The following is a 22,218-nucleotide window of genomic DNA, read 5'->3' on the forward strand; positions in this document are numbered from 1 at the left end:
ACTGTTCTGCATTAGATGTGTAATTAGGAATGGGTTATATTTTTTAATTTTTTTTTTGAATTTTTAATAATATGTTCAATGATTGGAGGCTTTTGAAGTATTCACAAATAAAAAATCTATCGTTAAAATACTTAATTTCAGCCTGTATTAGTACATTCTTAAAGGTTAGGGAAAAGTAACAGCAGAAATGTGTGAATGGGAGAAGTAATTAAGGATCTCCCCAAGTAAATTGCCTGTATTTTCTGTCCTGTTTTGTAGTCTTCAGTTAGATGGGAAATATTTATTTTATGAAAACATGCATATTTTTTTATTGTGTTTTGGACAACAGATTTGGAGAAGAAACCTACTGTGCAAATTACCATGGAAATAACTTGACCATTCTGTTTCTGTAGTTGTTCTTAATGCATTGGTTGGCACACATTGCACAAAACGGTCATTGTTTACATTAAATTAATTTCAGTAGTTTTAATGAGAGTCCTTTAACATGTCTAATTGTAAATTGAGTAGAGGAACAGAATAAAGACATCTCTTTCATACCTATGTTGTTCAATTACTTCTTTCAGTTCGGAGGTGCTAAAGAGGAGGCACTGAAGAGACAGACTTCTGTCAAGCTCTCAAATAGCCTTAAGGCTGTTAAAAAGAAACCCTACATTCATTCCTTCGCTTTGCAGAAACATTTATTTTCACCCACAAGACAAAGGTGTAGATAATAGCTGGTTTTAAAAATACTGTTCTGCATATATAGTCATAAAAAAGTAGCTTAAAAATTTTTTTACAGATTATTAAAATACGTATTTAAAAAGTAAACAAAATTAGTTTCTTGCATTTTGCCCATAGGGAAAAATAAGTAAATGCAAATAATTGTGTGATTTCTTGTTAACTTTTATATTCAGCTATTTTTGTAGCTTCTTTTTCTTTTTCTCCGGTTCATTCTCACTGCTTGCCTCTGTAGATGGATTTGCAGACACATCCTTTCCTAGTATCTATAGTAAGGAAAAAAAAAAAGAAATCAAAACATTTTTGACTCAATTTTTTTCTATCCTGGTAAAACTTGAGTTTACTTGTACAAACTTTTACATACACTGCATCAATATCAGAACCTTTTGATTTAGAAAATCATCTGCTACAAGACAGTGTGGGAATCAGAAATGGGAAGAGATCAAATTTACAGACCAAGACTATAGACTGGACCCAGAGACATGTTTCTCTCTGTGAGACAGCATTTAAGTGGCTGAACCTTTGGATGGACACAAAGGGAATGATCACTGCATGTGCATCTTATTCCTTTATTCCTATATTTCTTTCTTACTAGAAAGGAAGACTAGTAACTGATATTTAAGATGACGGAGTATTTTGGATTAACCAGTACAGCTAATCATGTATCAAGGGATAACCTCAAATTATAGCACTTATTTTGTTGTAGAGTAAGGACCTTCCCAGAAATTACTACAAGTAGAATGGAAGAACAGGGGAAAAAACCCCAAACCATCAGCTTGTATTAGTCTTACTTTGTGTCTGTTTTAAAAGTGTGTCCCTTGGACTGGAGTCACAGCTGCAAGAATGTTCCTGAGTCATGCCCCTAGCAGTAGCTTAGTTGGTGAGCACAAACAAGGGGTAGCTCAGAAAGTGAATGCACAACAGAATACAACGGTTCCTTTCTATTACAAATTTCATTATCTACTCCCAGTTTTTAAAATCACAAGGACTAGCTTCAACTCAGTCCAGTCTGGGGAGGATGAACAGATGGAGAGCAGCCCTACCAAGAAGGACTTGGGGGTGCTGGTGGATGAGAGGCTGGACAGGAGCTGGCTATCTGTGCTTGCAACTCACAAGGGCAGTTGTATCCTGGGCTGCATTGAAAGCAGAGTGGCCAGCAGGACAAGGGAAGTGATTTTGCCTCTCTACTCATCTCTGGTGAGACCCCATTTGGAGCACTGCATCCAGCTCTGGGGTGCCCAGCACAGGAAGGACATGTTGAAATGAATACATAGGAGGGACACCAAGATGATTAGAGGGATGGAGCACCTCTCCTATGAGGAAAGGCTGAGAGAATGGGGATTGTCCAGCTTGCAGAAGAGAAGGCTCTAGGTAGACCTTTGAGCAGCCTTCCAGTACGTGAAGGGAGCCTACAAGAAGGCTGGAGAGGGACTTTTCACAAGAGCTTGTAGTGACAGGAGAAGTGGGAAGGGTTTTAAGTGGGCAGGTTTAGATTAGCTATTAGGAAGAAATTCTTTACTGTGAGAATGGTGAGACACTGGAACAGGTTTCCCAGAGAAGCTGTAAATGCCCCTTCCCTGGAGGTGTTCCAGGCCAGGTTGGATGGGGCCTTTGAGCAACCTGGTCCAGTGGAAGGTGTCCCTGCCCATGCCAAGGGGGTTGAAACTAGATGATCTTTAGGGTCCCTTCCAACCCAAAGCATTCTATGGTTCAAGATAATAAAAGAGCTCAAAGATCAGAATATTTACAGGCACTTGGAAACATGATTTCTCAAGGAAAAAAGAAATAATAATGTTTGACTGTATAAACAACAAGGAGCTCTTGCATATTTTGGGTTGTCTTTTTCCTCTATGATTAGGGCTACTCAATTACTGCAACCATATGTTTACAAAGAAAGTCACATGTAACTTTAAGTGCACAATCTTGTAATGTCTTGCAAAATACTTAACAGGTCTAAGGTGTGAGACCAAGTGAAAAGCCCAGTGTCCCAGATGCACTAATAAGCTGGAATTGAAAAGTCTTAAGCCAGAGGCAGTTACTAGGACATTACAGTTCTTTCAACATTATCAAGAGAAAGTTTTTATATTGTGGGAGTTGTAGGACAGAACTGCCATGACAGCCAGCAATTATACAGAGTTAACTTCTGAGCCACCCATCACACTACAATTCACTGGAGCAAAAAGATCATATTGAGTTTTGGCAGATTTTCAAAGAGAGATTTGATTACAGAACAGTGAAATTCAAGATACTGCTTCAGCAAATCATCACCTTTCCCATCAACAGAAATATCCCAATGGGCCCAGAACAGAAATTTAATTTAGACGCCTCTATTCTTTTCAACAGCCAGTGAAAGCAGACCTGTATTCTACCGAGAGTGGATATGAAGCAATCATTACAAGCTCCTGCTAAATTGTTTTTCTTTTCTTCTGGTTAAATTTCAGTTTTACCACATGACAATTTTGTAACATTATTGAAGGGTAATATGGTTTTGTGAATTTTGTGCCTTACCTTCGGTTCTACCAGGACCATCCGCATTTTCTGATGTTGGATGTTGGAATCATCTAACATAATGTTCACTTTAACTTTATCAAATACATGTAATGTTATGTCTTCCACAGTAAGTGATGGTACCTGAAAGTTCATATTTTGTATAAATACTTGCAGTGTCTTATGTTTTTATAGAAATAAATATTTTTGTAGGAAAATTCAATCTTACATGTAAATAAAAATGGTCACAAATTAGTGCCATAATATCTGATATACATAATTAGATATCAATAGTATCACAGAAACCACTGTCAGAACCTGTTTATTTAGACTTACAAATACTATAGCAGCACTACTACTATGGATTAATAAACTTGCATTTAGAAAAACCTCTTGTACCCTTCTAAATCCAACTACAATACACTTTAGTCATTCTGCTCAATTACCAAATAAAAAAATAAAGGTATTTAAGAACAAACCTTAAGAATAAGAACACACCTCATTGTTGTAATCCAGCTTTGGTGTTGGTTTGTCTTTTTCTTCAAAGAAGACTGTTCCTTCTAACCCATACTTAGGAATCAGAACCACAATTGCATTTTTTCTTACAAATAATATATATGCATCTTCATTTACTACTCCCTTGGTTTTGAAGAATAACTATAACAAAAGCAAAATAAGAAAAAAAAAGCACTAGAACATTCTCTTCTGAATTACAGATATACTGCCTTAGAAAAATAAAACATTCAAATACCAATCTATACTTAATGAGAATTACACAGCATATATTGAAGGCAGATTTAAAAACAAAACAATAAACCATTTATAACATTACTGTAGTATTAAGCATTCACCATATTTATAAAAAGCACAAAACTAAAAGACTTTTTAAAATGCCATTATTCCGAATTTTTCAGAACAAGCAATGTAGCCTTTAAGCTTTTCCTCAAAGAAGCATCCCTCAGCCTTGATCATTTCTGCAGACCTGCTTGGTTTTGCGCTATAAAGTACCAGTGTTCCCTCCCTTGCTTTAAAATCAATGTGAATGTCCATGGTTAACCCTGTAACACCTCAGGACTACTAACCTGTGTATGGAATGCAACTGATGCTCTTTGTGCATATTGTGCCATTTTATGTCGGTAATTGAGATTTTTACACATATCTGCTAGTTTATGTTTATCTGTCAGTTCTGGGTAAGTACTGTCTGCTCCTATGGCCACTGCCAAAAGCCGATGCACTATAATATCAGCATACCTGCAAAGATGAGGTTAAACAATCAATGACATAGCAAAACATTTTTTGAAAATTAAAAAGTTTCTGAATATAAGTTTGTTTTTGTGAATCTTACAGATCTAAAAGTTTCTGTAGTAATGACAGTCTGATGGCAACTCCCTGAATCAATTCAAGATCACTCTCTTTGCTGACCAAAGATGCACTGCAGAGCCAGAATGAACTATACTGCTTTCTAAGATATATTCTTTACTATATTGTATCAATAGAGCCTGTATTGTTGAATGCTTACAAAGAAGAAACAAAGTTTTATTTTTGGATTAAAGAATGTTTCACCATGGCATCTTAAACTAATCCTTCTCGCCTTTGCCATGAACTAGACAAATTTACCATAGAATAGTATTACAATGCCATTGATCTGCAAAACGTAATCCCATTTGAACTTCTTGGTACATAACTTTTATTAGAACCTCAGGAAGGAACTTTTTAACACATCTAGTAGTAATTAAAATTACTATTTGGACCCTAGAAGTTCCCCAAATTATCCACATAAATGTGTAGGAATTTTAATCCGCATGTAAAGACATTTCACTTGAAATGTTGGTAAGGAGCAAAAGATGATAACAGTTATTTTCCTCAAAACTCTGATAATTCTTGGTTAGAATTAAAAAACTAACCTACTTTTCAAAGAAGTACGATTTCATTACAAGGCAACAACTACAAAAGCAAGTTTCCAATTAGCAGTGTTTTCATATGCAAAGTACAGTCTCCTCAAAATTTAAACACAGCTTCTATCTAAAAAGTGACTAGGCAAACTGCCTCAGTCTCTGGTTGAGATTAATGCTAACTGACCCCAAAGTGCATTTCTATGACAGAGATCTGCATTAGGGATATATTTCTATTACTTTTATGGGTCTTTTAAAAAAAAGTACTAAATCTTAAGAGTTGTGGACAATAAATTTGGGAGCTTACATGAAGATGGATCATGATCTAAGCCACTGCTGTTTCAATTGAAATCTAACACTCAACAGAAACAGTACTTTGTTTCAAACAGAACACCACAATTTAAAATAGAATTTCTTCACAAATAAATCACTTCTTTTTGTTCTCTGAAACTTCTGTAAAATAAAAGTACCTTCTAATAGGTGAGGTAAAGTGGGTATAAATAGGTGAAGCTAAACCATAGTGATGGAAATCATTATCCATTCCAGAGCAGAAATAAACAGCTTGCATCATGCAACGAGTGGTCAAAATTCGCAACAGTGTATTTAGGTAAGGGAATGTAGGAGATTCAGCTTTGTCTAGTGATTCAGCTAAAGCCTTTGCTGAATCTGTCTTGATTTCCAAATTCTGAAACGAGAGAAGAAGAAATATAATAAAGGTCAGGTATTACTAGCAAATGTTAAGAGTATAAGCAGAAATGCAACAGCTACATCCATGGTAATCTTAGCAACTGGCACAGGTATCACACCTAATAACATAATGGATTGCAACTATTACAAAAATAAAAATCTACCCACGCACAGGTCCCTCCCCCATTATTACTAGCATTCTGTGCAAAAAATGAAATGTCATTAGCCTAGGAATTCAGAAATTACATCAATTCTCAACGAAAAAACACTTTATGCCAATATTACTAAGTTGCTTTTTTTCCCCAAATAAATCAGAAGGAATATAATCCCCTCCATATTTATGCCACACAGAGATTTTCATCCAAGCACAAGGTAATTGACTTTGTTGTATTTCCTCCGCAAAATTATTATAGAAGTGATTTGTAAAACTAGTACTGTATAACAATTTGCTCCTCGTTTGCCAGTGTTCTCTGATAAAAATTCAGATAGTGTGAAAATAGAGTGCATTTTAGATTTTCAGAAACACAAAGGAAGTTTCATCACAAGATCAGTTGAATGCTCTTTCCTTCATGTACACCACTGACAACAAAGTATGATCCAGCGATCAAATTATGCCTGTATCATGGTAAAATAATTGCATATTTAAAAAGTATAAATACAGCATATTAATACCTCATTGTGATGGTTGTGTCATAAGTAGTGAAAAAACCACTTTGGTTTATTTAAAAGAACGTTTATCTATGCACAGAAATTTACCTTTCCAAATAAAACAGTACTTTAAAAATAATTTTCAGAGCACAGATGAAATCATTATCATTATTCCAATTTTATGCCAGTGGAAAATTAAATGGGCTAGGTTTCGGCTTGTCTATTAATCTCACACTGAGAGATTTTGGGAGTTTCTGTCTTGGCCTTAGGAAATCAGAAAAAAGGGGTGAGGAAAGAATTGAAGGGAAAGTAAATATGGATGCACATCACAGTATCTACAAAGTTAAAAGTTTAGCTCTAATAGAAGATCCTGAAACTGAAAAAATAATTTTTTTTGTTCAGACTTGTTTCAGGCTAAATAAACCTTTAGCTGATCTAAGGAGAGGATGGAAACTATAAACACATTTTCTTACTTCCTGACTTTGAGAGAAACGTATTCGACTTGACTGACCAATTTTTAAGTACATCAATAATGTATATGATCCAAAGCCAAAAACTGGCTCAAAAATCACATGTGACTTGGACAGGAGAAATATTCACAGCATATAAGTGTTACAGGGGAACTCTGGTGGCCTAGTGGTTAGGATGCGGCACTCTCACCGCTGTGACCCAGGTTCAATTCCCGGTCCCCTGGGCAGATGGAGCTCGTCAGCCCTCTAAGGCCATCCATCTATGAGAAGGTCACTCTAAACAAACCTACGTCCTGAGGACCTCACTGCCATTGTCCAAGCTTGCTTGGCCCCGGCAGATGAACCTTAGGATTAAAGGGTGGGCTCAGTTCAGCGCAGGCTGTGTCTCACCTAAAAAAAAATCCATTGCGCAGGCTTGAAAGGTAAAAGACCTTTCCCAAAATCTTCGTTCACGAAGACTGGCCATTATAAGTGTTACAAGACTTTAGAGAGTGATTTACTTTCATAACCTAAGAAAGAGTTTAAGAAACTCAAGAGTCTTCCTTTCATCTAGAGGTACAATTATCTTGCTACAAGTATCAGCACTTTCAAAGTGTAACTGATACACTTCCAAAATACTGCTTTCCAACCCTTACTCTTGGGTAAGTGGCCAACCAGAGAGAAAACATGGCTTTTCATAAGGCTTTTCATAATGAATTCACTTAATTAACAGGGTAAAAACTTGCCTTGGACTTCGCAGCCTTCACAAGGATGTCATAATTTGATGGGGGAGGAGCAGGATGTTTCCGGAGCAAGGCAAACTCTGGGAACTCATCATAAATTTTTTGTGCTACAGAAATGTTGGCAAGCAACATGAACTCTTCAACCATGGAATTTGTTTCTCTATCAAGATAAAATATTTTATATTGTTAGAAATGCATTAAATTAAACATTTATTTTGAGTGCCTAATGAAGAAACATTTCACAATCCTAACAATATTTTATAATATTAACTAGTGGTTTTGATCATTTATACCCTTAGGCAAGCAATTCCAAGACTAAAAACAAAACACTTATTAAGTTTCAAATATCGAGTCAGAAAAAACCTGAAATACTCTATAATATCAAATTAAAGTGCTCTTTAAAAGGCCTGAAAAGACCAACAGATAAGCCTCTTGATTTCTTCCTAAGAGTACTGTTAAAATATTGCACATATGAAATTTGAAAGCACCATTTTGCACACCATAAAGCTGTGACAGTATACAGAAACTAGTGTAGATTTTAGCACAGAAACTAAGTAGTAGTATGTGAGAGAGTATTTATCTTAGAAATTGAATCAATAGTCCCGTTACTAGAACTCCTCTGTAAAATTGTAGCACTGCATATGTGCCATAACTGCTCAGTTGTTTGTGAAGTTTCAGTAATCTCTAACTTCCAAGTTCCAATTTCTCTCCTTTGTTACTACCAGTAGAAGAGCACCACAGAGAAGCCAGTGGGATGTAGAGTTTGAAACTTAGTGCTCTGTTGAATCAGTAGTAAATACACAAGTTCATATATGAAGAATACAGTTCAACACTTGCTAAACAAGTAGTGGAGTACAGGAATTCTCTTCCAAGGATCAGCTTGCTCAGTGTCCCATCCAGGTTGGGTGGGGCTTTGAGCAACCTGGTCTAATGGAAGGTGTCCCTGCCCATGGCAGGAGAGTTGGAACTAGATGATCTTTAAAGGTCTCTTCCAACCCAAATCATCCTCTCATTCTATGACTATCCCGCACTATTATAGGAACTCTGTACACTATTAACTGAATGTTTCTACTTAAACATGTCTTTAAATCAATCCCTACCCTGAATTAACTAATAAATAAAATGCATACTTGAGTTCCTTAGTCTGCAGATCAATAGGATCATGAGTTTCACTGTCCATGTGGAAACGAACTTCTGGTGAGGAAAGTGTTAAGGCTCTGGAAGACAGTAAGTGGTATTAATGAATTACAGTACAGCAGACAGAGCAGCTGAGCTGCAAGCCTGTAAACAACATCTGAGTTTATCATGAAACTATAATTTAAAATTAGCAGAAATCGTGGAATTAATGTTCAAATTTGCAGAAATTGTCATGATGATACACACCATAGTAGCTCCTAAAATTTCAAATGCTACTCATCTGGTTGTATTTTTATAACGACTTTAAGAGATCCATATTGATTGATCTTGTGAAGAAAAAGTTAACATTCCAAGTTTATATTTTTGGGGAAATGAAGATAAGCATTTTTATGCAAATCAAAATGGGACAAATACTTCTCTTTTGTAAGATTTTTCACTGGAAAAACGGACATAGGACCATCATACATTTTACCTACAAAAAAAATCAGACAAAAAAAGCAGGGAAAAAGGTAATAGGTACACTGCTTGGTTTACCCATTCTCGATTCTTTTCTTCTTCAGAATTTTTGCTAATTTGTTTAGTCCACGAAGGCTGGTAGTAATCTCATCATTCATAGTTGCTGAATCAATTCTCATCTGTGCTTCGGCATATGTAAGAGAAGCCTTGAAGAGGTTAAAAAAGGAGAGACATCAAGACACATAACTGAATACATAGTTCTGTCTTGCAGAAAGTGCAGCTTCCTGTCAAAGTTGGTTCACAATAATATAAAGCTATATACATCAACACCTACATGCCTGTCACCCTCAAAGAATAGTGGACAAATGAGGACAGATCTATGCAAGATATTAAGAAATACCATGCATTTTATTGTTTTTTATGCTGATCACAGATGTATTTTATACATCAGAGATCTAATTTTCAGAAATGTATTAAACATCTACAGTATTTAACTGAATCCACAGTATTTACCTGAAAAATATAACTAGCTGGTATATATCAATCATGTCCTATATATATCTCATATATCAAGTAACCATACACAAAAACATTGCAGCATTAGAGGCTTAAAAGAAGGCAGAATATAATATTTTCTTTATTTTTAGGATTCCACCATAATTTTGTAAGTCTAAGAAAATATAAATCAATAAGCAGAAAGAAAACTTATATTATCAAATTTGTTGATCATTGTTTTTATAATACAGCTTTCAGCTTTTTTTCAGAAGTGTAATAATATTTATGTGACTAACCTTGGAATTAATAATACTCTTTGTAAATCTGGTTTTTAGAATTTCAGCCTTGTGGTTCATCTCCCAAATACATGAAAATGCAAGTCTATAAGAGGGAGAAGGAGAGGAAAATCTGTTAAAATCCATACAAAAACACGTGTAGTTTCTTGTCAGGATCAAAGTATGGATCATATGCATATACCTGTCCACATTAGATCTCAGGGAGCATAAGTTGGAACTAAGTAGCTCTGGAACCATATCAATCCTCTGCAAAGTAAAGAATAAAAATCATGAGTAGTTAAAATATGTATTTTAACTTACTGATTTTTAATATATTGAAAGCTTAGAGGTAATAACAACTTTTTTTTCTATGAAAACTCAGATTTCTGAAAGAAAAGTATGCTACGTTAAGGAAATTCATTCCAAGATCCATTTAAATTATCTTTCTTTTTAGTAACTGTTATTTCTGAAAAAATATTGTAGTCTGTAAGAAATAAGATAAACAGGACCAAGTTTACAGTGTTAACGAATGCAAATCATAGGAAACATCAGAGATTTAACTATTATGAAAAAAACCCCACAATGGAAAAGGCAAAACCAGGCCAATTCTGCAATTGCAGATTAGTATTAAAACAGTATTCCAGTTTCAGAGCCGCATGTCAATAATGCTTCAAACAGGAGTTGAAAGGGATATTCTCCAGATAATGGATTTTAAAAGATAAAAAGGGGAAAAAAATGTCTTAGACAAATTAAGTGCAGCCTGAAGGAGTCTGCTTTTTTTTTTCCATAATTCAGAGAGAATGTGTCTACTCCCAAGAAGTAAAAGGGGAAAGCAATGAAAATCCAACCACTTAATAGCACCAAAAGCTGTAGAAAACAATTACTTTTTCACACAGATATACTGTTGTTCCTCTTTTTACTGACTCCTCATCCAAAGCATTTCCTGGGCGAATGAAATGACTGACATCTGCAATATGTACACCGACCTGGAAAACAAGCATCACATTATGCATCTCATGAAACAGAAAGAGTTCTCAAAGAAACTTTCTCAAGTTTTTATTTACAACCCAACTTATCCATTGCCAGTTCCCTTCAGCAGCTCCTGTATTTACTAATAGGAGTAGTTAAATCCTATCACAGGGATATTAGAAAGGGAATAGTTGCAGCAACTATTCATAATAAGGCATGTGTATGTTTATGGGGAAGTTATATTCATTACCAATGCAACTCTTCTTTGCCTGGGGGCTCAAATAACCTCTTTCATTTTCTTCAACGCTCACTACAAAGCTCTTACCTTCCATTTTGGCACACCCTGCTATTACAATTCTGAATTCCAAAAGGAAGACAATCTGACTAAATCAGACATAAGGGGGTAGAGAGCTGGTATTAAGCCTGTAGCTTTTTAATGCCTTTTTTATTAATAAAATAATCATACCATAGGCATTATAGCAGTATCTTAGCTTTTTTTTTCTGACAGTTCCTTATTCTAATAAGGATAAATATCCTTGTTTATAATACTTACCTAAAGCAGTAAATACATTTTATGTTAATTTCCCATGACATACAAGGATAAACCAGGGTGAATTTAGAAGACATTAAATTCCCACACTGATGTAATGAAAATCAACTCCCTTTCTTCATTGTAATCTTGCAGCTGTGCAAACATCATTACTTTATTTATAACAGATCTGGAGCTTTGCTCATGTCATATACTATTCTATAGTCATGTCATATATTATTCTATTCTATTACCACTACTGCACTGTTTGTAAAATAAAGGAAGAAGTAAATAAGTAAATGATTGGCTTGATACAATACCTCTATATTTCCATTTTCTATTTCTCTGCAATGTAATGCATCATCAATATCTGTACAGCCAGGAGGATCAACACTACAAACATTCAGATGCCTTAAGTCCTCCCTGTGTTTCATATCCTGAAATTTAAAATAAACAAAAAACTGTTTTCAAGAACACCTTCCATATCAAAGTAAAAACAACTATTTGAGAAAGGCACATTACATAAGATTTTCCCAAGCAAGCAAGTATTTTCAGAATGCTTTTGTTTTGTTTTGCTTTAGGACAAGATTAAAACAGATATGCAGAAACTACAATGACAGAAAAAATAAGACAGAAGATTATCAAGTAATAATTTTTTTGTTTGTTTTACAGCAATCAGGAAGAGGAACAGAACCATAATCTTGTTATGATCTTAGAATTAGCAGGACCAGGAATCAAGATTTTTTGAAGTGAAATTTTGACTCATGTCCAGATGGATGACTTGTTTAGGATATGACTGCTCTCAACTCTAGCTTTCTAAGGCTTAGATGTCTAGACAGTTGAAAGGAACTGCACACTTTGGAAGTATCTACCTCTGTACAATGGCTACAAAAAGGTCTCAAGTATCTAAGACTAGGCAACTGACTTTTAGTGAGCTAATTTACACAAAGATCCCTCCTTCTGTTTCCATTAAAAAAAACAGAAGTAGCTAATAAATTATAATAAAAGTAGCCCACCTCCAAGAAATTAAAATGCACACACAAGAACACTCAGCCCAGCCCAAATCAAAAACTATGCTCAAATTGTCCCCCGATGACATTTTCCCATAAATTCTAAAGCAACCATTTCCCATATTTAAGCTACTGGGGTGAACCTGAAATTCACTAACTGTATTTAAACAGAAATTTTCCTTCCCGAATTGCTTCTTTCTCTAATTACTCTATTATAGCAGAAATACATTTAAGTCTTCACACCTCAGATTATTTTGTCCATGAAACAGGCTGCCACATTTGGTTACAAAGCTATTTTGTTTGAAAAACTCTTAGGGATGATTGTATAATTATTTTAATTGCAGCCTCCTGTTTGAAAAAACATTCTTTTATCTTTTTATTCTTTAATGAAACCTGTGAAACAGGAGCCAGGCCTAAAAGAGTTAACTGAGATATCTTGGCCTGCTAAGAAACCCCAATGCCTGTTTTGCTAGAAGAACATTTTAGGAGCACTGGTTAATATCATGTTCTGTTCTGCTCACTGGACCAAAGGCCTTATTATAGAAAGAATAGGAGTAGCGCACACACAGTAATAAATTAGGTAAACTAGACGTTTGAATAAGATCTAGAAGGCCCAGAGCCAGGATTTTGCAAGCTTGAAGAATTCAGGTCACCTAATTGAAGAGGTCAAATTGAGGAAGATGTCCATGGCGACCACCAGAGGGATGAAGGCTTGAGGAGAAGACCCCCACAGTAGAAGACTGCACATGTCTGGAAAGACTCTGCTCAGAGACCAGCCTACATATTAATATGTATGTTAAATGATGTAACCAAGTATCTAAAGTGTATAAAATGGCTTAGTTTTGCACTTGTAAGTCGAGCAAGTTTGTCCAGCGTGAGCTGGCTGGACTCCCAACGTTGAATAAACAAATACCTTGCTGCTTAAAGATAAAAAAGTCTCTGAGCAGTTTTTTGGGCCGATTTTTTGGATTCACCTGTAATATGTTTTCTGTCTTAAAATGTTTATCCCCAGCAAACACAGTTTTAGCCAAAACCCAAAAACTTGCAGAGGTCTTGTTTCCATAGGAAATCCAGCTGAAAGTTCACCCTAAGACAAAACAGTCCTGGACAACATTTTTCCTATTTCTGGTGCATTGGAATATCCAAAAATGTCACAGTTTGCTTTGAAACAGAAGGCAAAATAATTATTACAGTAATTTACAAATAATTACCTCTTCTGTAATGCTCCATGGCATTTTTGGTAGGAAACTAAGAACAGCCTGGGAAAAAGCCTGATGAGGGACATCATGTTCAAGCAGAAGAACTTCTGTCTCTGTCTCTTTATCTCCAGCACTTCCCAAATTCTTTACAAAATGACCCTGAGAAACAATACACATACACACACATGCATACATCAAGTGATACCATTTGCCAAAAAATAAGTATTTCAGAACATTATCCCTTAGGTTACTCATATATTAAACTACCCAGTAGGAGTAATCTTTTTTCTTTAGTTAACTTACTCATCTTTAAGAGAGAAATTTCATTTTAAACATTTATTTGATTCAGTAAGTCTGCACTGTGTACATCCCCCTCTTTTCCTCGAATGGCACTAAATTCTACATAGTTAAGGCAGAAAAAATTGTAAACGTGAATTCTTTTTTGCAGGAAGGAAAAGCCATTGCTGAATAAGCAACAAAACTAATAAGCTCCAATTTCTCTATGGGTTTGCATTGTGTCACACTTTATTCCTCACTTCTGTCATCCCCTGCAGTAATGCTTTGTCTTAATGCTTGTTCTATATATTCCATGTGCCTTTAATTTCTCTAAACTTGCATGAGTCACCTGTGTGCTCGTTCTTAAAAGCTATGCGTTCCTACACGAGCCACTGGAAGCCTCTTCAAAACCTAGCTAGTGTTCAACACAAATTGGCACTGGTGTCCTCAGTTTCTCATACAGCCTCGTATTTGTTTACACTCAACTTCTAAGAAGTTAATTACCTGTAACTCAGCCCTACTGGCACTTTGATTGAATTTGGCCTATGTGTTAAATATCCGCCAGAACAGTGATCCGTATGTGTGAATGAGCAAAATCAGAGCGAAAGATTCATATTTCTAGGAACCCAGACTAAAACAATGACAGAACCATAGAATATGCTGAGCTGGGAGGGACCTGGAAGGATCATTGAGCCCAGCTCTCAGCCCTGCACAGGACAACCCCAAGAGTCACACCACATGCAAGGTGGTCCATGGTTAGTCTACATAAAGTATCTTAAGTAGCCTATATATGTTCACTGCAGAACTGCATGAGTAAGCTTCTGAAGCATGATAATCCATACCTGGTTTTTTGGGGGAAGAGCAAACTACATCAATTAAGGACTTCCCTAATTTGCACTATTGAATGGCATACAAATAACTTAAAATTCATGTCAACGCTGTTCACAGTTGCTCAGTGTTGCAGATAATAAACATTTTATATATAATAACATAAAAATCAGATAGCTAAAAGTTCAGAAAAAAATGCTTAAACTTACATTAGGATACCTAGAATTCCTGGGCCAACCATCAATAGCAACAATTATTCTTTGTCCTTCCAATGTTTCTGCTTGTCTGGTCTCTATTCGAATGCGAGGAATTCTGCGATCAGCTGGTGTAAACAAATGGCGCCTTGCCTATTAACAGTCAGAAAAAACAACAATTAATTCCCAATTTAAGACAAAACCCAAAAACCTGCACCTCCAGTAACTGGATTATTTCTTTACCTCTTTGATCTGCGATTTGGAAAGCATGCCACAATACGGTCGCCAGTTTCGTTTTATAATGCCCACTACTTTTCCTGTAGGTCTCAGCATGTCCTTGTTAACAGCAGTCTTCAGCTGGTAGAACACAAAGGTTAAAAATACAAAACTGTTTAAACTCATGCAAACATGTTCGACTACAGCACATACCTCAAACCTTGGTAGTAACATTTTATGTCTCATTATAATGCCATAAATTCTATTATAATCTCATAAATAGAACTATGCCTCCCTGCGCTTCGCATAACTTTTAGCATTTTCAGTAAGTGACACAATTTCTTAGTTGTGGAGTGAGTAGAGATAGTGGGACAAGACAGTATTTCTTTCCAGTCCTTTTCTGCTGTTCTTCATTTTTCTGAAATTATGTTCATCAAAAAAACCCAGACAAATAACAATCTCCATCTTATTTTACAACCTATTTTAATTTTCAGGAGTCCTTTTATGCCGCTTGAAAATTCGCCACTAATTCTCAACACGATCATTAAAAAAATATTCCCATGACATTCAACTGAAGGATCATTTTTAAAGGAATGATCTTCTTGGTCAAGAGATACGTGTGTGGACTGCGTGCACATTAATTGGAATTACTGCAGGAAGCTGAAGAATATTTTACAACTGGTTCCAAATGTACTGCCTATAAAAGGTAACTGTCAGTGTAATACAACATCTGCTCCTATTCTAGCAAATCCTGATCTGCACATTGGTATACAGATTTACATTATTTCCTGACTACCACTCAATAACTTTTGGATTTATTAATCTTAATAAAGTAATGAGGGAATTTCTAACTGAGATTAATTAAAAAGTATCCATTCTATACATGATCATCTATTTAACACAACTGTACAACTACAAATTAAGTTTTATAACTTCTGTATTCACAGCCTGTACAAAGTACGGATAAATGTAAAGCCTAACACTGTCAGGTACTGCAGATTGAATTTCTCTCTTAACATAACAGTTAAGTAAAATTATTTATTTCATACAATGTTTTCTTTCTCCTCTTCGTTTTCGATGTCATCTTCATTCTGGCCATCATCTTGCAAGACCACTGAGGATGGTGCTACCCATTCATTTTTTGCCAACAGCTCCACGGCTACAATATCTTCATGAACTGCTCGGTTTAAATGTTTCAGTCCCTGAACAATTATCTGGATTTTTTAGAAAACAAAATGAAAATGCAAATATTCACGATGATAAACACAGAACACCCAAATCAAAGCAGTGTAACAGAAGAGTAAACATGTATAACAGGCTCTGCACTCCAAAGAACATTTTAAAGCATGTTTGTGACTCATTTTTTTTCCTCTGTCTAGGTTTCTTAGAGTACTGATGATCTTATTTCAGGATTCCAATTCCTTTTATAAAAAAAATGTTTTTGGCAGGCTTGGAGACTCCACATACTACTGGGAAAGAGGAATAAAAGAGAGACAGAGAAGTATCTCCAGCTGCAACCACAAATAGGGAGAGAGGAGACAACTGCCACTGCTCGGAAACAGTGTCTGTACGACTGTATCAACTGAGAATTCACCAGGGAGACAGATGGGTTGACTGCTGGGCAGGAAAAAGCCATCCCCTCCTCACCAAGCATGAAAATTGGAGGGGAAATAAAGCAAGAGAACCCCACAAGGCCTTATGACAGTTTTTTCTGAAAATCCTACTACACACTTCTTCCTCTGTCTTTCACCATATATTTCAAACTGATTTTAAAAACTGTTGAGTCAAGTGAAAAACTATTAACAACCAAGACTCAGCTTTATTTTACCAATTACTTTATCAAACTCTAATTTTAAACACATTATTCTTTTTTTCACAAAGAGCACAGTCAGCATTTCAGTAGTCTATATCCATACAAAGAACAAATGAAAATGTCAGCAAAAACACAGAAAAAACCAAGACAAGGGAAAATTACTAAAATGCTCCATTTTAACACACGTCACCATGAAAGAATTAAATTTTAAGTCATTACTGAGGCTAGTTAAAGTTCACAGCACAAAGATAAAATGAAAAATTCACCTCTCTGTTTTCTTCAGCATCTCCATGAACCCAAACAGTAGCTTCAAGATAATTCTCTCTGCTCGCCCTATAAGTTCCTTGGAGGTAAATACCAGATTTTATTCCTTGCTGCAATTTGCTAAGAGGAATATGTTCTGGGAATATTATTTTTCCACTTTCTATTTCTTTCTTTAGGAAAAAAAGCAGAAGAAATTTTCAGTATTTTATATTCATGATTATTTCCAAACTGAGCTCAGGACCATGACACTCAAGCTGACAAACTCCAAAATTGTAACTATGTGCAGGTAGGAATAAGCACAGTAATAAAAAACTACTACTAAGCAGTATTTTTTCTAATAAAGCATCAAAAGCATAAAAACCACAAAAACATGGCAATTCCAGGAACTCTTGTTTTCCTGTTTGCCTGCAGTTACTTAAAATGATACTGCATGAGTGGCATACACTTTTCATTTGGATATACTGACTAAACATACACTTAAAAAAAATTAGTACAGTACTACATAGTGAAGAGTATGGCACACAGTGTATACACTGTAAGCTATATGAAACATTATGAAAATACATTACTGTGACTAAGCTTTGGAGCACCTGAATGATCTACAGTTAGCTGCTGAGAAGATCATCTGAGCCCTCCACTTTCTTCCTACTCTTACATGTTAAAGCTCTATTCTGTTAGAACTATGATGAAATGAACTTTCTCATTTTTTGTAGTTAGTGTCCAGCTCTATCAGTTTGTGTGTGAAAAGTCTTGATTCTGACAAACACAAAGCACAAGGAAACAGAAGAGGATGTAGCTCATCTTTGAACTGCAGACTGCATTTATGTCAACTTAACTGATCACCACATGAAAATACTTTTGATCAATAAGTTAACAAACTTTCAAGTACACACAAACCAAAATCTAAGTAGTCAGCAACATATTTTGTTTTCATTTTGTTTCAATTATTTCTCATATTTATACACTTTATTTAAACCAACTGTTATTATTCTCATCGTCTCAACAGTTACCTAAAGCAACTGTTTTTTTACAAATAACAAGACACCTACTAACAGGCATATAAGCAGCACTAAAAATGGCTGCAATGTTTCCTTTTTACTTTTCAGTTGACAAAAAGTTAAATTGCCAAAATGGGAATAAAGCCCAGAGCCCTCATATTCTAAACTGATGCTAATAGCCTGACATACAATATCCAATATTATACTGCAAACCATTTCTGATTAATTTATTTTATAAAAAGAAAATAAAAACATACCCCTTCATCAGATACACAAGCAAGACGATCTACAAGCTCAGGATTAGCTGTCAAGCTTTTTATATACTCCTCACCTACAAAAGCACACACATAAATATTTATGAGAGAGATGCACAGGATTTAGGTATGAAGAGACCGCACAGTTTATCTGAACAATAAATTAAACATACATACTATTTCACTTACATGTATAAGCAGTTATCCCTTCCTCTAAAGCTTTCTCTTTATTAGTTCTGTCATTTGTTAAAAAGATAACTTGAATCTTCTCCTCATCCTCTATTTTCTTCAAGTGTTCATTGTACCAGTTTACTGCTACCCGAATGGCTCTGTCATTGCGGTCATTAGAAGTTTCTCCTCGCTTTTGCTCTATGTATGTTTCTCTAAATAAATTTCAAAAACAAAGGCAGGGTGTGACAAAACAAAAAAAACCCCAACATGTATCTCCACTCAGAAAAATTTTCCAGACAAACAAGATCAAGGTTGTGAGGCCAAAAGAATCATTACTGTATCCATTTTAAAATATGTGTAATGCTTCTTAGGCCACTGAAGGGCCAGGAGACAGACAGGTAAAGGAAAATAGGAAGGAAGTGTTAATTTCTAATACAACCTTCTCACAGACAATTGGAAAGGATTGCATTCAAGATGTTAGAACTGTGGATTCAAGATTCCTAAAACTATGATACTGCAGTATTGGAAATTAATTATGAGCACAAATAAATGCAAATTAATTGCATCTTCATTTCTTAGAGCTTTCTGTCACTAACTTACTAACAGACTTTTGAATTCTGCTACAGACAGAGCTGACAATAAAGCATTGGAATATGTTTAAAAGGAAATGGAAAATCAGTATTCTATTGCTCAAGATAACAGTGCTATCTATACAGTTTATGCAATATTCCAATCCTCCTTTCATAACATATACATACTTATACTAATTATAAACAGAAAAGCTCCTGGAACATGCAACTATTTCCCAATAGGATTCTTTAGAACTATACAGTTCTATGCACACCAGTCTAATTTTTCTTCCTGGTCCACATGTTCCAGTTTTGTTTCCCACTTTTTTTTACCAGACATCAGCAAAACTTTGTTATACCCTATTCCACACCTTACCTATGATGCTCATTGGTGAAAGAATAGAAATGTTTTTCAGGGTTTTGAATCATGTCCCTAATTCGCTTGTATACTGGTGCACTCCGATTCCTGACTTCTTGTAAGACTGTCTGTAGCACAATGACATTCTTAATAATAGGATCTTCAAGGACATCAATCTGAGGAACAAAATGGAAATGAATCAAAATTGCTGTTTAATTGAATTCAATAACAGGACTTTAAATATTTGTTTGGTTAATACATAAAAAGCTAACAGGAGTAATGAGTGGCACTGTCTTCTTCTCTCACTACTGTGAAACTGAACAGTGTATTAAGTTGCTTCCTCCTGTTTATGGGAAAAAAAAATCAAGTAGGATTTTCCATACTCTCCATGACCTGAATTTTCCTGGAGTAAAGAGAAGGACTTATTCTGACTTCCAACAAATTCATCCCCAACATACGCAGGTCTCCAAACAAATGTAAGGCCAATTGTACACTAGAAATTTTATTTACATAAAATGGATTCCTGTAAATTGTAATCTTAGTAAAGAAAATACAACTATGCACAAGCTGACAGTAATCAGACATAATCTACAGGTTGTATGGCATATGCCTCTGTGAGGAATGCAAGCCATAAAATAGCACCTGAGCACTGTTACGCAGTTGACAGGACATGCCTGGATGTGCCTGTTTAGGCTTAAGTTCTCCAAAAATAATCCCACTGTTGCACTGCAATTTTAATTTGCACAGAGTCAAACCAATTGGAATTCTGTTAGCTGCTCTCGTCTTTTGAAAGACAAGACATGTTTTTCTTTTTTAAGGAAATTTGTTAAAAATTTGTCAGCACTTAGCTAACTCCTGATAGTCATGGATCCACACCAAGGATCCATGCAAGCTGTCAGCATAAAAGGATGAGAGCTCCACTTGCTAAGTTTGTGGTAAGGAACTGTGCAATTCCACCTCCAGAATGAGAAAGTAATAAGGTTCTAGAAGGTACAGCTAAAAGAATCAAAAGCAATGCCAGACCAAGCTTCCCTGACCTTGATGTTTAGATGACCTGAAAGATTTAGAGCCATGTTCATTAGGGAAGAAATTCAGTATTATTCTACGTACAAGCTGAAGTACCAGGCCAAGCCTTACTTTTGAAAACCTGTTTCAGTTGCTAGGCAAATCCTTTCCCTACTGTTACCAAGACTTCCTAATCCCCACTTCTCCAGTTTGTGGCAGCATACCCTGGCACATTCTCAGAGTGCTCCACAGTACGCACATACAAACTTTACCAATAGACAACAAGAAGTCCATGTGTAACAGGCTGAAAACACGCTTTGATATGCTGTTTTGGGGAGAAAATCCTTACTTACAACTTTTGGGATGTAAAACTGCTAAAACGCAAAAGTGTTGTGTCCCTCTTCTGAGTACTCCATGTTACAATTCATTAATTACTTCCAATCTCCAATGTCTGCTCAGGGTTATTCTATCTTCTACACAGGTATTCAAAAGCAATTTAAAAAAAAAAAAATTAAATGTGAATCTTAGGATTCCAGTGCCTCCCAGGCTCAAAGTCTAGTGTCTGCACTGCTCAGACTCAAACCTTTGCACAACTACTGATGGGCTACAGAGTAAAGTCTCTCCCACTGCTTCCAGAGTTGCACATGGGATGATTTTGCAGCCTCTATTCATTACACGAAATCAAAATCACAGTATAGAGAACACAAACCTACATTCTGTAAAACAGAAGAGCCATTTAGGGAAAATTCTGGTTGACAAGAAAATTCAGTGAACACAAGAAGATCCCAACCACTGTTTCAGAGTCTACCGACTCTCTCTGACTGACTTTTTCCATACCCACATCAGACCACTACGAGCAAAACAAACAAACAAACAAATAAATAAAACCGTTCACAAAACCAGGCAGAAAAAAACAAAAACAAATAAGTAAAAAACCCCAAACCCCCGAAAACCCCAGAGCTAGAGCTGGTGATGCTGTAGCCCTCTGGTGAGGAGCTGGCAAGGAAAGAACGGACTGGCCAGCCAGGGATCAAGTAGCCACAGGGAACAACAGGAGCAGCCAAGCCCACAGCGCGCTGCCAGACATCGGAAGCCCACGCGTAACGGGCGCGGGGTAATTCACCCACACATGGATTTAACCAAGGCTGGAGGAGGAAGGGCTTGAGGCTCCACATGGAGCACGGCCGGGCCCAGAAGGAGGCGGCGGCGGGCCCTCCCCGGGGCCCAGGCCTGTCGCTCCGCTGAGGCGGTTGTCCATCCCATCGCTCCCTGCCGGAGCTGCTCACCTGGTGCAGGAGGAGGTTGGTGTCGGGCAGAAGGAAGTGCAGCCCAGGACACAGGCTGCTGCTGGCGCCGCTGGGACGCGCCTCCAGCCCGGGCGCGTTCGCGGTGCCGGTGGTGGGGGGACAGAGGCGGCACGCGGCGGCGCCGCACGCGATGTCCTCGCGCAGGTAGTGCTCGCGCACCACCTTCACCACCGCGCCCGCCCGCGTGCGCTTCACGAACGTCCGCGAGGTCAGCATGGCGCGCGCGGGCCGCAAGAGCGGGCAGGGAAGCGCCGGGAGGCGGGAACGGCGCG

The 22,218-nt window shown here is 36.6% G+C and overlaps 3 protein-coding genes across 8 annotated transcripts in view; 2 read left to right on the forward strand and 1 right to left on the reverse strand.

The window, feature by feature from the left end:
- BORA (bora, aurora kinase A activator) overlaps positions 1 to 16,897 on the forward strand; it is a 35,831-nt gene extending 18,934 nt beyond the window's left edge. The window contains exon 13 of one of the 5 annotated variants that reach the window (XM_027674530.1): positions 16,587 to 16,897. Coding sequence is in view for 2 of the 5 variants with exons in the window: in XM_027674533.1 (XP_027530334.1) it covers positions 3,061 to 3,126 (66 nt within the window). In the remaining 3 variants the exon portion in view is untranslated. Of the gene's footprint in view, positions 1 to 3,060; positions 3,218 to 12,156; positions 12,495 to 16,586 lie in introns of those variants that run through there. The other 4 variants (XM_027674529.1, XM_027674534.1, XM_027674533.1 and 1 more) reach the window with 4 other exon arrangements.
- On the reverse strand, positions 859 to 22,166 carry DIS3 (DIS3 homolog, exosome endoribonuclease and 3'-5' exoribonuclease). Its single transcript, XM_027674520.1, has 21 exons — positions 21,926 to 22,166; positions 19,653 to 19,810; positions 18,726 to 18,919; positions 18,540 to 18,613; positions 17,287 to 17,454; positions 16,257 to 16,421; positions 15,235 to 15,348; positions 15,007 to 15,144; positions 13,706 to 13,852; positions 11,805 to 11,921; positions 10,871 to 10,972; positions 10,189 to 10,253; positions 10,008 to 10,092; positions 9,295 to 9,422; positions 8,754 to 8,840; positions 7,627 to 7,783; positions 5,567 to 5,781; positions 4,287 to 4,455; positions 3,703 to 3,861; positions 3,226 to 3,348; positions 859 to 983 (listed from the first exon to the last, which is right to left on the reverse strand). Exons 1-21 carry the CDS (start codon positions 22,160 to 22,162, stop codon positions 894 to 896), a joined length of 2,892 nt encoding a protein of 963 aa, XP_027530321.1. The 5' UTR covers positions 22,163 to 22,166; the 3' UTR covers positions 859 to 893.
- The window catches only part of PIBF1 (progesterone immunomodulatory binding factor 1), a 113,558-nt gene continuing 113,041 nt past the window's right edge, over positions 21,702 to 22,218 (forward strand). For both annotated transcript variants that reach the window (XM_027674523.1, XM_027674524.1), the window contains exon 1: positions 21,702 to 21,940. The gene's annotated coding sequence lies outside the window, so the exon portion shown is untranslated. The remainder of the gene's footprint in view (positions 21,941 to 22,218) is intronic.

The sequence above is a fragment of the Neopelma chrysocephalum genome, unplaced genomic scaffold, assembly GCF_003984885.1.
Source record: "Neopelma chrysocephalum unplaced genomic scaffold, ASM398488v2 Primary Assembly neopelma1_25, whole genome shotgun sequence".
Lineage (NCBI taxonomy): Eukaryota > Metazoa > Chordata > Aves > Passeriformes > Pipridae > Neopelma > Neopelma chrysocephalum.

What these genes read in the sequence shown, in the direction of transcription:
- DIS3 (XM_027674520.1), bottom strand. Translation starts at nt 22,162, where the DNA reads ATGCTGACCTCGCGGACGTTCGTGAAGCGCACGCGGGCGGGCGCGGTG. An exon ending in AGAGTATTATTAATTCCAAG is followed by an intron (nt 9,423 to 10,007) that starts GTTAGTCACATA and finishes AACCTCTTCAAG; the next exon opens with GCTTCTCTTACATATGCCGA. An exon ending in TTTACCTCACCTATTAGAAG is followed by an intron (nt 4,456 to 5,566) that starts GTACTTTTATTT and finishes TCATCTTTGCAG; the next exon opens with GTATGCTGATATTATAGTGC.